General features: G+C 43.5%; 1 protein-coding gene across 2 annotated transcripts in view; it reads right to left on the reverse strand.

The window, feature by feature from the left end:
- PCTP (phosphatidylcholine transfer protein) overlaps window positions 1–14,615 on the reverse strand; it is a 454,446-nt gene extending 439,831 nt beyond the window's left edge. The window contains exon 1 of one of the 2 annotated variants that reach the window (XM_078654406.1): window positions 14,434–14,599. In XM_078654406.1, the coding sequence (XP_078510532.1) occupies window positions 14,434–14,562 (129 nt within the window). In that variant the 5' untranslated portion in view covers window positions 14,563–14,599. Of the gene's footprint in view, window positions 1–14,433 lie in introns of both variants that reach the window. The other variant, XM_078654407.1, reaches the window with a different exon arrangement.
- Between the last annotated feature and the right edge of the window lie 1,266 nt (window positions 14,616–15,881).

Here is a 15,881-nt window from a genome sequence, read left to right on the forward strand (position 1 = left end):
AAACTAACAGCAAGCATGTTGGAGAGTTTCAATAACCTTTGTGAAAATTTCCTATCCTTCTTTATCAACAAAATCACAGCTCTCGTTGGAGGCCTTTCTCCCCAGCAGCAGGACATGAAGACGCCACCAGCACCGTCCTTTCCAACATGGTCCTGCTTTTACACGAGCAGCAGGGGTAACATTAAGAAAATCATGGTCCCCTTCAAAAATGCTGCTCAACTTGGAATGTTTGCACGGCTAAAGGTGTTGGCTTGAGTGCTTCACTTCTGCCACCTATCGTCAGATTAATCAATACCTCCATATCCAAGCATGATATAATCATTCCATCTTTAGGAAACATTCGCCAGTGTTTCCTAATATCTCAGACTATAGATAAACTTTTGGCTCACTCTGTATTGCCAAGGTGCCCTGCAACAGTTGTCACCTGCCAATTTGTTTCTCACTTTGAATTGAATAACCTCCTCAGAGAACTCGGAGGCAGGCTTAAATGTAAGGGAGAATGTGTGTTTGGTATCACCAGCGACGTTTGAAAGAAAAGCAGAGACTTTTGTTAAGGAACTGTAATCGCCGAACACACCGGAGATGCGGGTCCACTAGGGCTCACCGTGAATAACGGGGGCTTGATGTGCTCGATAGATCAGACCAATGGCCAGAGAATGGATGATGGTGTATCAAGGCCACACCGTCCCTTCTACCAAGCTTCCCATTCTTTGGCGGGTTGTAGCGGTTGGAGGGTGAGTCGGGTCACCGGTTCGATCAGGCATAGCGGTATGGTCAAACCAAGCCACAGTGATTGCAGGCAGGTGAGGCAAATGATCGGAAATGAGATCGGGGGTATGTATCGAGTAGGGCATGAACAAGAGGTGGAGGAGTTAGAGGATAGTATACATAACCTTTAAGTTATTAATGTAGTTTCCTGCTGTTCACGCCGAATTCATTAGGAATTTTGCCTGCCTGCCTATACACATACCAAAAAAATAGGTGTTGACATAGCAAGATTAACTCTAGTTAATTGTTTGGTCGTTTAACCCACACGAGTGAAAGCAAAAAAATACGTTTTCTGCCATATGTTCGCCATAAGAGCGTCTTCCTCAAATCCGCAGCACTGAAGTACAATTAAATGAATACCTGACATGTGGCTGGCACCGATTAAGAACTACTAGCGCAGTAGCTTGTCATTACACCCGTTCTATTTATGACGATGCTCCCGAGTTTAGAATTGTACACGCAGCAAGGATAAAAAAAAGGTAGTGCAGCTACTCACTTAGCGACGAGGAGCTTGAAAAGCCGTCTCCGGCAATGAGGAGCAGAGAGTTGAAAAGCGGTGCTCTGCAGGACAGCACCTACTTCCGGTTTGGCCGGCAATGCTTCCGGGTCGCCGCAGGCAGCGCGGCGGCCCGCCCTGCACGGGGAAGGGAGGCAGCTTTCGAGGAGGACAGCACCTGGCCGCGAGCGCGTTCTCGTGCGCGTGGCCTTAACAAATCGGCGCGCGCGGCCAGTGCTGTCCTCCTGGGAAGCTGAGCCGTTAACAATAAGGTCTCTGGCGAGAGCGAGCTTCGCTCGCTTCTAGCCGAGACCTAAAGAGCACACCCTCCCCCTGGAGGTAAAAACCCTGGGGTGGCTGGCATAGTGCCGGGGGAAGATATTTTCACAGTAAATGGGGAGTTTGGTGGGGTTCAGCTGATATTCCCAAAGAAGGAGATTCCCAATGCAATCCACCAGGTTGTGGTGGCTGACAACAGGGAGGGTGACTATCCAGTAGCCCTCTTTCCATTTTTTTAGGGGGTGGGCTGTTTAAAGTCTTCTGAAAATTGCTGTGAGCCCTGCCATACCTGTGGACTGTTTGTTAGGTAATGACCTTGAGCACACTATCTGGAAAGAAGTGGAGCTCGAGGGTCACATGGAGATGTTGGGGTTACCCGAGTAGATCTGTGCCAATAAAAGGTCCAAGGCTGCCTGGGAAGGGAGTCAAAAAGGGCTGGAGCCTGGAACAATGGCCCAGCCTGCAGCTAAAACTGGGAAAGGCACAGGCCAAAGGAAACCAGCCCTTTGAATGTACCCCCAGGGAGATGAATTGGGCACCTTTGGTGGCCAACTAGGAGTCCATTGACAAAGGCATTGCTCCCCTTGGTGACCTGCCTACACCTGCTGATTGGCATGTTGCAGGAGGACCAACCTGGGAGGAGTTCTGTAAGGCACAGAGGGAGTGCTCAGCCCTTGAGGGCATGAAGAGCCAGGCCGACGCCCAAGCAGCAGGTGAGCAGCAGGTGATGTTCCTGGGAGCTAACACATTTTCTGGAAGGATTTCCTAAGGCTCCTGTGCATGGGACACCAATGGCCCTGGTGGTCCCCCAATACTACAGTGGTTTCATACAGGAGTGGGCTCACGACATACCCCTGGAAGAACACTTGGGCCAAGACAAGACCTTTTCAAGGCTTGCCCCACAATCAGGACATCATCAGATATGTTCTGTAGGCCTTGTGTACCTGACCGGCTAGTTGGGAAAATGCTAAAAGCTCCCCTCGAAACAGTAGCCATCATTAGGACCCCTTTTGAAAGAGTGGGCATCAACATTGTTGGGCCTATGGATCCTGCTTCAGGCAACAGGTTCATCCTTGTTCTGGTGGCTCATCCTACCTGGTGTCCAGAAGCAATCCCTCTGATGAGGATTTTTACTCGAGTGGGTTTCGCCAATGAAGTTGTGTTGGACATGGGTACAAACTTCAAGTCTGCATAGATGCAGTCACTGTGGAAAGAATGTGGGGTTACTTACAAGTTCTTCACACCTTAACAGCCCCAAGCCTTGTTAAGAGATTCAAAAGGGCCCTAAAGAGGCATGATCAGAAGTCTTCCTGAGGAAAAAGTGGGATATCCTCTTGCCCGGCCTGTTGTCCTACTAGGAGGTACAGCAAAGGAGAGTGGGATTTAGACCCTTTGAGCTTCTGTACAGTCATCCTGTTGGAAGACCTCTCAGTTTGGCGACAGAAGGCTGGGAGGAAGCGCCCAAGAAAGTTCCTTAGAATGTAGTGAGCTACATGCTTGCCTTTTGCAGCCAAAAGCTAAGTTGTGGAAGCAAGCTTTTGACAACTTGGAAGCAAGCCAGGTTGTAATGAAGGAGTGGTATCACCAAAACTCAACCACTGTGGAATTACAGCTTGGGCGGAAAGTGTGGATCATGGAATCTGTGGAGCCCAGTGCCCTTTAGAACTGTTGGACTCGGTCTTATGGGGTAAGTGAGACGGGGGTAAGATCACTTACATGTTGGAATTTATGATGCCCAAAGAACCCCACAGGGTGCATCACATCAATCGCCTCAAACCACACTTTGAGCTCACCATGCTGATGGCGACAGGTGGAGTAGAGGAAGAAAAGAGTGAACCGTTCCCTGACCTCTTGGCCTCCAAGGAGAAGGATGGGTCAGTGGAAGGTGTAATCCTTTCCCCTGCTCAGGATCCTGAACAGCAGAGGGACTGTCACGAAGTGTTGGAACAGTACTCCTCTCTTTTCTCCCTTACTCGAGGATTACTCACCTGTGTACCCATGATGTGGATACAGGGGATAACCTCCCTGTCAAGAATAAGTTAAATTAATTATACTTTGTTTGCTACTAAAGAGTGATACCTTTTTTTAACATAGTTTATGTGAGACGCTGTGTGACTGTGAGTATCGGTGTATGAGTGGGTGTCTGAGTGACTCCACAAATGTGTGAGTGGGTGTGTAGTACAGTATTGTACTTTCACAGCTCAATGAAGAGGGCCTGGGCCAACTTTTAGCCTACATCTCCTGGAGGTTACTCCCCAGGGAATGAAGGTAGAGTGCAATAGAAAGAGAAGCTTTTGCTGCAGTCAAGGCACTGAGGACGTTGAGGCCATACCCCTTTGGAACGACCACTCACACAGAGAGGGGTCCCTGAAAGGCTGCATAGGCAGGGAGAAATAGGGAAAACTAGGTAATGCTAACAAGGATTACAAGGCGAGCGTGAAATCGTTCCCAGGGGAAAAGAGGAACCAGATAGCGTTCCAAGGTCTAGATCCGTGGCATCAAGGTGCCTACAGTCAGACTAATGCTGGAACCACGGAGGACCTCGGACGGGCCGGGGCTCCACACGATGATGGGACCGGAGCCGGCCAGGAGGCCCCGTAGTGACCAGATGATCCACGAAAGTTCCAGAAGCTGCGAATGAGGTAGGTCGAGACACAGATCAGGCATAGATCACACTAATGCTGACAGTCTGTCCAGGTTTTTCAGCCTAAGCGGTGAGAACTCCCAAGAGGTTGGGTAGCTCTCTCCGCTTTCAGCTTGGAGGGACAGGTGTTGGACCGGTCATCCTTCGGATGGTCTTTATCCCAATTTTTTGCCTTTTGCCTCTCATTTTTGCTGTATCGTTTTGTTGGCCATAGGACTCTGGGCCCTTTACCACTGCCAACTAGTGCTAAAGTACACGTGCTTCCCCCCAAAACATGTTGACAGTGGCATATACCAGATTGGCATATTTAATTTACTTATAAGTCCCTTGTAAAGTGGTATACCATGTACCAAGGAGGCCCTGTAATCTAACTGCTACTATTGGGCCTTCAACACTGGTTGTCACCCACACAAGTAGGCTTTCAAATCTATCTCAGGCCTGCCATTGCAAGGCCTGTGTGTACAGTTTACTGCCTCTTCGACTTGGCATTTGAAACCACTTGCCTAACCTTAAATTCGCCTTTAATTACACATTAGTCACCCATAAGATAGGCTCTAAGTGACCCTAAGGGCAGGGTGTTGTGTAACTGAAAGTAAGGGCATTTACTTCTAGGTTTTATATATCCTGGCAGCGACAAACAGCAAAATTCTTTTTTCACTGCGGTGAGGTCTACTCCTTCCGTAGGCTAGCATTGGATATTCCCTAAAATACCTTTTAAGCTGTAATTCGTGATAGGAAAGGAGTAACAACTTCATGTTTAAAATATTTAAAATAATGGTGATAAATCCGCTTTAGTTATAAAGCTGAACTTTACATTACCATTTTAGAAATGGCACTTTTAGAAAGTGGACATTTTTCTGCTCTCAACTTTGTTCTGTGTGCCTGCAGCCTTTCTCCAATACACGTCTGGGCAGGGTGACAGCTACACTTTGCGCATTCCATCTAGAAAGCCACAGCACAGGAAGGGCTGAGTGTGACAGGAGATTCATCTGCATACTGATATCCTTCCTGGGCAGGAAGGGGGAAGAGGTAACACAACGGGCTGATTTACCCTCTATTGGCAGTCTGGAGTCAGGACTAAGTTTAAAGGGATCCTTGTGCACTTCAGAGAACTCTTTCGAAGTCACCTCCTAAATAGAGCTACTTCTGGGTATAAGTACTAGGGCTCTGTCCCTACTAAATCAGTACACTAATGTACGTGAGAAGAACTCTGCTGGAGTAAAGCCTGGTGTTCTGAAGGATTGGCACTCTTCTGTGACTGACTGTTCTGAGGAACTGCTTCTCTGCTTTCCTGGGCTGCCCTGCTGCCTGTTTGTCTATCTATCTCTGCCCTGCTGAGGTCAAGAACTGAACCCAGAAAGACTCCAAGGGCTTGCCTCCTGTTCTCTAAAGTCTCAGGGACGCAAACGATGTCCTACAATTCTGCTGGAGCTACCGGACTCTGCCTTCTATGAGCCCTTCCGTGCCTGAGGGCCCCCTCCAAGCTCTGGGCCGCAGAAGTGACTTCTATAGCTGCTTTCATCATTTACAGCTCCTGAGCCCTTTAAATCAAGCTTTTTGACTCTTTATGAACACAAATGGGCCAGTTTTCTCTGGAACCCCGTCCCTCGTATGAAGGATCAGCGAGAGCAGGTGCAACTTCGTCTTTTTGCACAGCAGTATTGCCGACTGCGATGCCTCCACCTGTCTGTCTGGGACTCCCGGCGGCTCTGTGAGCACTGCCAACTGTCTCAAGTGATGCTCACTGTGCTCCTGGAGAACATCTTCCCCACCAACGGGACTCTTGGCTCTACTTGAAGAAGGTAACACTTCAGGGGGACCTCTTTGGAAATTCATTCAAACACACTCCATCGTGGTTGGCTTGACTTTTCAGATTTACCCCAGTCTACCGTGACCTTAAGTAACCTTCAGTGCTATTTACTTGTAAGCACTGTTTTTGGATTTAATCTTTGAAAATGTATATCTCGACTTCTATCAATTGGATTTTTGTCGTTTTTATCTTGTTTTACTCAAAAGAATATTCTCAATTTTGTTGTATTTTCATTGAGTTACACAAATACTTTACACATTGCCTCTTAAGTTCAAGCCGGACTACTTAGTGCCAAGCTACCAGAGAGTGAGCACAGGTAAATTTAGGGTGTCTATCTGACTTAATCTGACTAGGGTGGTGGTGACCTCTGCCAACTAGAGACCCCATTTCTAACAGGGTGTATAAAAGGAAGAAGGGGTAACGTAAGAAACTTATGGAAGGGAACAGGCGCCTACTACAGCTGTCACCTTTGTTATAGGGAAAATACTGGCCATGTTTGCCTTTACATCTTCTTATTCAGGAACAGCCAAGAATTGGAGGTGAAAAATAATTCTTGTAAAATTTTCAGGACTATCTTATTACATGACAATTATCTCTCAGTTTTTTGGTAATCATTCTGAAACGTTTTAGACAACCCTCACATTTTTTTTAACTGCTTTCTTCATCTACTTGATGGTTTAGGTTTATGTCTCAGCAGGGAAAAAATATTGTGCTTCTTTGGTATTTCCAATATTTGTTTACCGACCTGCATCTAAAAATGCGTAAGAAACAGCCAGGGTCAAACTTGCATCTGTTGCTTAGTGCTGGCTCTTGTCTTCCTTGTGGAGTGAAATGAGGGGAATGGCTCCATTCATCCCAATGTGGTGATATAAGGAGACTCAATGAGTAATGTTGGTGAAGAGCGCACTCGGTTAATGAAATTACACTGTGTATTACGGTATGTGCGCAGTGTTGGAAATATGCCTGCGGAGCATATGAATGAGAAACCATGAAAGTGGCCTAGCCCAGAATGGCGACAAGGACTCCAACACTCACTACTTATTGAACAATACTAACATTCAATGCAAAAAAATGTTTAATGAATAAATTCTCTTTGGTTCAGTTCTATCACATAGGATTTTCCTATATTTATGCGTTGGTTTTGATTGAACACGAAAACAAACAATATTACAACAGATTTGGAATAAAACAAAATACTTTTTTTATGCAATAAATTGCAGTGACCCAATGCATTTCGGGACACTTGGTCCCTTCGTCAGGGGTATTCTGTGGAAAGAAAGGAAACGTCTCAAATGGAGCACCTTGGGATCGGTTTTAAAAGTATAACACTTATGTGATTCTTATGATGTAACATGCAACCCACACAACGGTGTTGTGAAATGTCAGTGATTAACAACTGCACCTGTGTTTGTGTAAATATGTGGGCCTGTGACAAAGGAAGGACCTTTCCATACTCTAAAACAAAATGCAGTTATTTTATACGGCATTCACTAAACAATTTACATAAAACAATGTAATATAAACTTCTTATCACAGATTCAAAAATAGGTATCTAGATTATCAGCCTGGGAAGGATTAACTGCTGAAGCATCTTCACCAGGATTCAAATGTGACACCTGCACATCACACACCGATCTCGGCAGAAAATGCTGAACTTGCTACGGGGAGCGTTCTATTGCACCAGGCAGAATAGGAGTCAGTGTCCTCATTTCACTACTCCAGGAAAACAAAACAAAAAAGTCACCTGATCCCACTGTACTAGAGGGGAAAGGGAGCCTGTCCTTTGATTTCACTGCACCATGTAGAATAGGTGCCAGTCTCTTCATATCCATGAAAGTGGCCTAGCCCCGAATGGCGACTAGGACTCCAACACGCACTACTTATTGAACAATACTAACATTCAATGCAAACATTTTTTTTAATGAATAAATTCTCTTTGAATCAGTTCTATCACATAGGATTTTCCTATAGTTAATCAAACAAACAATACTACAACAGATTTAGAATACAACCAAAAACTTTTTTTATGCAATAAATTGCAGTTACCCAATGCATTTTGGGACACTTGGTCCCTTCGTCAGGGGTATTCTGTGGAAAGAAAGGAAACGTCTCAAATGAAGCACCTTGGGATCGGTTTTAAAAGTATAGCACTTATGTGATTCTTATGATGTATCATGCAACCCACACCACGGTGTTGTGAAATGTTCGTGATTAACAACTGCACTTACTCTCTATTCTCAGCTCTATGCTGGGTCACAAACAGAAAACAAAAAAATAAGTCACATCCGCCTGATGGGCTCTATACAATATCAGACCATCCAACCAAGTTTCATGATTCAACATACCTGTGGTTCAGTGATTAGTTCCACTACTGAAGATTTAAATCGGTTAAAATTATACAAAAGAACAACTGTTAATTAGAAACACACCTTTAGATTTACTGTCCTTCTAAATGCTCGACACTACGTTCAGAAATTAATCACAAAAGCTCACCTAATTTGGTGCTAATCAGGACTTCAAATGTTGCAGTGACCCGAGTGTCCTTTCCATGAAACTGAAATCCCATTTCATAAAGTCAGTTGACAAACCGTAACATTAATGCTGCCGACTTTAACAAAACTCATACCGAAGCAACTGACCTCCAAAACGTTCCACTGATGCCAACGAATGTAAATGAGGAAATTAATTCAGTATTCAAAAGTTCCCCATGCCACCTACGAAATCAGAGAAAATCATGAGGCTCCCGTTCGTTTTATGTCAAGTGTTGCGCTCCTCCTTTAAACAAACAGAAACCAAGGCATACGCGCTCAAAAACAAGCCAAGTTCAACAGAGAAAGTAATGGGGAAGCGAAGCATCCGTTCGTTTTATGCCAAATACCGTGCTCATCGTTCAATCAAACGGTAGCCAAAACATACGCGCTGAACAAACGAACCAGGTTCAATATGATGCTCATCATTAAAAGCCTCAACTTCACAGTCGAAATGCTTCAACCGGACAAACTTCCACGTCTCTATAACCACCGCGGTTCTGATTCGCGTATGAAAGGCTTACTTCCTGGTATTCGAAACGACGCGGTCACGTGATCGCGAAAAGCATATGAAATAGAAAGCGGACTCCGAGTGAACTCCCACATGACCACAGACGCAAATTAATGTCTAAAACCAATGGATTGGTTCTCTGCACTCCTCAACTTGTGTTTCCGCCTGGAAAGAACCTTGGTATTCCGAGTTTCAATCACTATTAAAAGGTGTACTTCAGTACTTTATGAATTAGTGAAAAAGCATGCAGTGTCCATGTTCAGGCCAATAGTAGTGCTTTATGGTCAACAAAGGAAATACAATAATCATCAACAATACTTTTTTTGAGCTCATGCCAAATCATTTTCAAGCTTCCGAGGACCGGGTTCTGGCATTCCAGCCGTCTTCAGCCCGGCTTGCTTGAATCCAGTGGCAAAGCGAGCAAGGGACTCACGTCTGAGCATACCCTGCCACACTTATGGCGGCCAAAAGCAGTTACAACATGGTCAGTCCCAATTATGTTCAATTGTACAGCTAGGCTGGACGTTGCAAAACCTGCGTTCAGGCTACGTGCCATGGCGTCTAATCAACACAACGTCATTATTTTCTATCTTTAACCTTACTGATAAACAAATCAGTTTGGCACAAAAAGGAGCAGACTATATGATTCTGAGCATTGAAAAACTTGAGAGATTACCATTGACAATGTCAGAGAGACCGGTCATTGAATGGATAATACACGGAACAATTACAATTCCGATAACAACTTTCCAGTTTAAGTATTGCCAAAAATATATACCAGTAGGTCTGTATGAAAGGTTGGGTAAAGGATACATCAAATCAACCTGGAATTTACCTTATACACATAAATGTTATAGTGAAGGGAAAAAAGAGGTATTCCTTAGTGGTAACAATTGTAAAAAATCACTAAGCGGTACACTTCTGTGTCAAGGTATTATTTTGCATGGAGCCTGCCAAGGTTCATCAAACAACCTTTCATGTCACCTGCACGGCACTCCTGCAACACATATAGAGCCTTTTTTCAGACAGCTTTCCAACGGCAGCTATGTTCTAATAAGTGACCACAGCTGTTGTGGCATGGTGCCAGAAAAAGCCTATCGCGTAACCGTTACATCCAGGGTCATTTGCTGTATGCAAGTATTGTATCCAAACGGCAATCCAGACATGGAGGCAGCATTAAGGCCTTCTTTGAATATCTCTTCTATTCGAATTGATACTTTAAGCAGAATGAAGTCTATTCTTTTACAGACAACTGTGCCTTTAACCTCGTCCAAAGAGACGTATGATCTGCAAGTTGCAAGGACAGCGGCAGAGATACATTCCCTATTATCAACAAATTGCCCCGTACATTTCGTAGAAATGTTAGGTCAAATTTTAAACATGTCTGATACCAGTGGCATCGCACATGTATTTAAGACAATTTTTTCGGGACTGTTAGCACACAGTTCCGGGCATTTTCCCGAATTTTATGTATTCTGTATTCGGCGGCCTGCCTCTTCTTTTGGGACTCGTAGCAGGAATTTTATTTTTGTTCCTTCTGCTCAGATATGGCAAGCCAAGCCACAGACAAAACTCCAGCTACAATGGAAGAAACGATCCTAGCAATACGCTACCGAGACCGAATCACTAAAGTCCTCGGATTAGCCCGGCTAAGAGATCTGAGTGCAACCTGGTTTCTTTCATTCAGACCAATCTGGCAAGATTGCATCTTACCTGTGCTTCGATGTCTGCTATGCGGAGAAGAATGTGTGTTGGACGTCTGTCTTACACTACCATCAGCAGTACCTATGGATATCGATACTTTGCTTGGTTCGGTAACGGCTCATGCAACGTGTTGTCCCCAGCGGCTACCTATTCTGATGATGGCATTCTTTGAGACTTCACCATTACGATTAGGTGGCGGTGAAGTACGAGATTAAAGCAGCACCACACAGGTACAACCTTCTGTGAGCATTGCTGATCCAGACATCGATGATAGCAATGATTCTCACATTTGCACAATTTCAGCTTTTTCGAACTTGGTTGAACTGTCACCTAGTGTTGTAGACCAATTTTTCGCAAGCCTGTCTGATATGATGTTCTCTCCTGACAACGAGAATAACTTTTAAAACAACGAGCACACAGCGTTCCCTGAACTCTGAATTCGGCCTTCAGTTTTTGATAAACAACACTACTGAAAATAATTGGAACTATTTTTCCCCTGAAAACGAAATTATTTTTTCCATTTCCAAAACATTTACCTTTTTTTGGCACATGGTACTCTGCTTAAAGTAGAACTATTCTTAGAGAACAGAACTTCTATTTTTAGAGACTCTAGAGACAATATTTTACCTCAGCCTCTATCACATGTACAGTATTGTATAAATATGTGATGAAATGGTCTCCACCTTCTTTTCTGTATTAAGAGCCATTTCATAAATGTAATTTTCGCAATTCATTCAGCTGATATTTATATATGCATTATCTGAATGATACAACTTCTTGAAAGACGTACAGTACAATACTCATTTTCGTGTATACACCATACACCATTTCAAATGCAATCTATGTATTTTGGGGTGGGTTGGAAAACACATGCATCGTTATATGTTTAGTATTGCTTAGTATTTAGTAATGATTGACATAATACGTGGAGTGGGTGTTGTGAATCTATCTAGGACCCTAATTAGATATCCCCGATTCATGCCCTTATTTGGTTATGACAAAACATACCCTTATAAAGGCATAAGAATAATGTCCATATTTAGCCATAGCCAATGCAGTCCAAATACGGCAAGGCTACTCCCATAGACTCCTAGAAAGTACAACGCGTTCTTTAACAAACCAAGTCTCCAGCAGCAGGGAAATCCCCCTGCTTTTGTTTTGATTTGCACAAGAACTCCTGGAGTCCAGAAAGAACTGTTAGTTCTTAGTGACGACTTATGTCCAACCTTACGTCAAACACAGCACCTTTCAGGTATAAATATACCAACGTTGCCTTAAGCAAACACACAGTGGTTTGGAGCAGAGCGGCTATCTACTTGCCCGACGCCCAGCTGATGCAAATGCTGAAGGAAGCCGACCCTCCCATTTGACGCACTGAGAGAGACGCTGTCTTTTCTCCTGCCGAGAAATCCAGCTCCGGTGTTTCCAGTCACCCTTGCGGGTTGCTGGGAGATCGAGTCCTGAGACACGAGATACAAGACCTCCTTCATTCTAAAACCAAGGTACGGAGCTGACTAAAACCTTAAGAGAATTCTTGATTCAGATTCTTGGCAAAAAACCAACTTAACTTAAACTGCAACTTACTTACTCCTTCCCACGTATTTGGCTTAGGTCAGGTACACCGGGGTAGGCGTATATTAGAAGCACCAGTTGAGTACGTTAGTCAATGTTTTTATGTATGTATATATTTTATCCGTTTTAAAGTATCATATGGCTAAGAAACCATATCAGTGCTTTTAAGGTATTATTTTATAATACTCCTTTTACTGTACGCACTTTACTTCATGATAAGTGTAATAATGTAATAATCTTCATGGAGTCAGGGTGTAGTTCCAAGTTGTTATTTATTGTAGTTAAATTTACAGATGGTACAGGTGAACCAAGGTGGTAGTTAAATGGTTGAATAAGTAATTAAGTTAGCCCCACCAGGAGCTGTCCTCCTGGATGCTCAGCCTTCCATCACCAAGTGAAGGCTCATCTCTAGTAAGTATTCTATGACATCTATAACATTCTAAATACAGGCAAGCTGTAAAGCATGAGAAGATAGATGACAGATAGGGAGATTAGAATACACTATACAACAATAAGTATTGCAACTGTGGCAATTCATTTCTCTTGCATGAGAAAGAAGACTGCTCAATAAATAACAACTTTTATTGAAAACGCCCGTCTCTCTATTTCTCTGCACTCTGGTGAGACTAAGCATGCACGATTGACTGAGTGAAATAGTTGTCTATTGTTTTCACACGACTCTAGAGATATACTCTTTATTCTGAGGGAGCAAAGTTGTCATGTATATGCGGTTGGCAGAAGCTAATCCCTTCTTGTCTATTCAGGGAAGTTAACACCTCCTTGTTTACTCAAGAAAGTTTCTAGTGACCTCTGAGCTAGCTGGCAAACCTAATTAAGTCTAACATAGTCAGTAGAGACCTAGATGACCTCAGTCCTACGTCTAAACTGCTGTTTATGTTATTCCAATGCGCAGAGCCTATAGGGAAAATAGGAGATACACTACAAGTGAGCTTCTCAATGTGCCTGCCAGTGGGACACAAAGGTGCGCATCCAATCCTTGGCCTCTCAGCAGAGTGCACAGAGCAATAGTGCCATATAAAGTGTGCAAAAGAGATAACAAGTTGATGAAATATTAGCAAGAGAAAATGGCGTGTTTACTGGTGAGGAGAGAGAGCGTACATGAACATGTTTGTGAATGTGAAAGCGCACAACGAAGAAGAGGTGAAGAAAGAATGCAGCATGATAGAGTCAAGACATTCAAAAAGACAGAGAAACTGTAAAGATTTTAGAAAGAAAAAAGGGTGCAAGTGTCTACCCATAAAAAGGGCAGAATGGAATTGATTGACATTCCAAAGTCCACCACCCCTTCCAGACATTACTAATGTCTAATTCAGTCTCAGATTTTCAGCAATAATATATTTTCAATATGAATTACTCATAAAAAAATCAAACCGAGCACATTAGTCATGATTGTATTTACTATCAAAATTCCATATTTTGTGTGTACTACTTGTGCAGAGGTAATCTACTCAATTGTTAAATATCAAAAGTATCCTTTTGCACAAGCATGGGCAACACTAATGCTCTTAAGATAAAATAAATATCTCTATTAAGCGCACCAAGAAAAATTGGATCACGTTAAATGGTTGTCACCAGCTTTGCCCCCAGTGCACATACCCTGGCCTGACAAAGTCTAAGTTGGTGAGAACCAGCAATTATTGTTTCCCATTTAAAGCACTAGTCCAGCAGAGAACCGGTACTTTACGCTGATTCGCGATGTAAATGTTTAGAATTCATTAAAATATTCAATATACCACTCCTAGCCTCGAGGCGTTCCTCGAACAGGGTACATGCTGTCTAGTGGCTATCTCTTGTTAGACCTTTTAAAGTTCTTATCAACCCCTTCCAAAAGAGCAGTCCCACTAAATACTGCATCTGTCGCTTTATGTAAACAGACGTTCCAATGTTGCCAAGTATCGATTTCCCTACCTGCTACACTGCCTGCATTTCATTTTCCATAACTATTTACACCATTAAAATGAAAGTAAAACAATGCCGACTTTCACGACCCTCAGCTCTTGTGACGAGTTAAACAAAGACTGGCAGTAATGAGGTCTTCAATTAAATGGATTCTTTTAAACGGATTGACACTGAAGTTACAGTGTTAAAGTCCCGCCGTACCTGGTCATAGAGACGGTAGATTGTCATTCCCATGGACTCTGTGAAGAGCTCCCAACCCTCTGAAAGCATGGGCCGGTCCAGCTCCTGCCAGGCCTCTTGAAACTGCTCCTCCGAAAAGGCGAGCTCCATGGTGCCCTCTTGTAAGTCCGCGGACCTGCAGCGGCATATTACGTCATGGTCGGAATTTCGCTGCAGCCAATGCTGCTCTGCAGAGACACTTCCGGGTTCGCTGTTTGCTGCCTTGCGGCAACAGCAGCGGAGTGTCTACAGAACAATCCACGTAGCATATACTCTTCTGTGCTTCCGACGCAAATTCTGAAACGGCAAGAAGACATAGGTAGCTGATGTATTAGCCAGAGGAAGGAAATTGTGTAATGTGTACGGGTCATTGTGATGGTTTACATTTTAATTATAATCAGTTTAGCCAAATGCAGCTTTACATGTCCGTTTACCTCAGTGAAATGTTTGGGGCCAGATGCCAAAACATTTGGAATAGCGATTTCCGCTGAATCACACTTAGGAACTCGCTATTCCTAATGTATTAAACCTTTATTTTTAATTTTACGATTTCTAAAATTGACCTACCGCATATATATTAAAGAGGTAAGTCACAGTTTGCGACCAATTACAAATGATAGGTCTCACAGGGATGGTTGCGGTCAGCAAACGACCATGTCTGTGATTGCTTTTCAGTAGAGCATTTTATTTAAATGCAGCCTGTTTTCCTAAAGGAAAACCAGATGTGTTTCAATAAATTTAAATGAAACATTTAGCTTTATTTTTTTTAAGGGTAGGCAAGTCTGTGGTGCCACTGCCTGCTCTTAAAAACAAGCATTTGCAATGAAATCGGTCTCGCCTTTGGGACCTTATAAGCATTTCGCCATGCAGCACATTACCGTACATTAATGCAAAGTAGCCTAGCTATGGACTGTGTGGCAGTGATCATGGGACTGGCAGTAGATTTGGCAACAGACTAGTGAACGTGGTATTTGAGCACTTAGGAGTTGTTTGAACAGAAATACATTAAATTATTGCTACGTTTTAGTTAAATGTGTAAAAAAGTGGAGCCTACAAAAAAGTCTCTAAGTTTGTGGAAATAAAAAGGCATGTTTTCAAGTTACTCCTGCATATACCAACACCGGCATACACAGGCAATGGCTTTAAACGGGTCATGCTCATCTAAAGGACATAAATCACACAAAGCAAAGTATTTTACTGAATGCAACACACAAGCAGCTGTTATCAGCACAACACTAACCATGCAGCAACATGTGATGTGTGACAGCTCCACCACTCCGGGCTTTGTAGCCAACACTGCTGCATGTTGCATTCAGGGAAAATTCAGTACGGGTGCAACATCCTAGCAAGCAATGTGTTGTATTGCAATTACATTTATATAGCGCTTACTACCCCTGAAGAGGCATCAAAGCACTTTTTCAGCGAGTAGC

The sequence above is a fragment of the Lissotriton helveticus genome, chromosome 7, assembly GCF_964261635.1.
Source record: "Lissotriton helveticus chromosome 7, aLisHel1.1, whole genome shotgun sequence".
In the NCBI taxonomy this organism is placed as follows: Eukaryota; Metazoa; Chordata; class Amphibia; order Caudata; family Salamandridae; genus Lissotriton; species Lissotriton helveticus.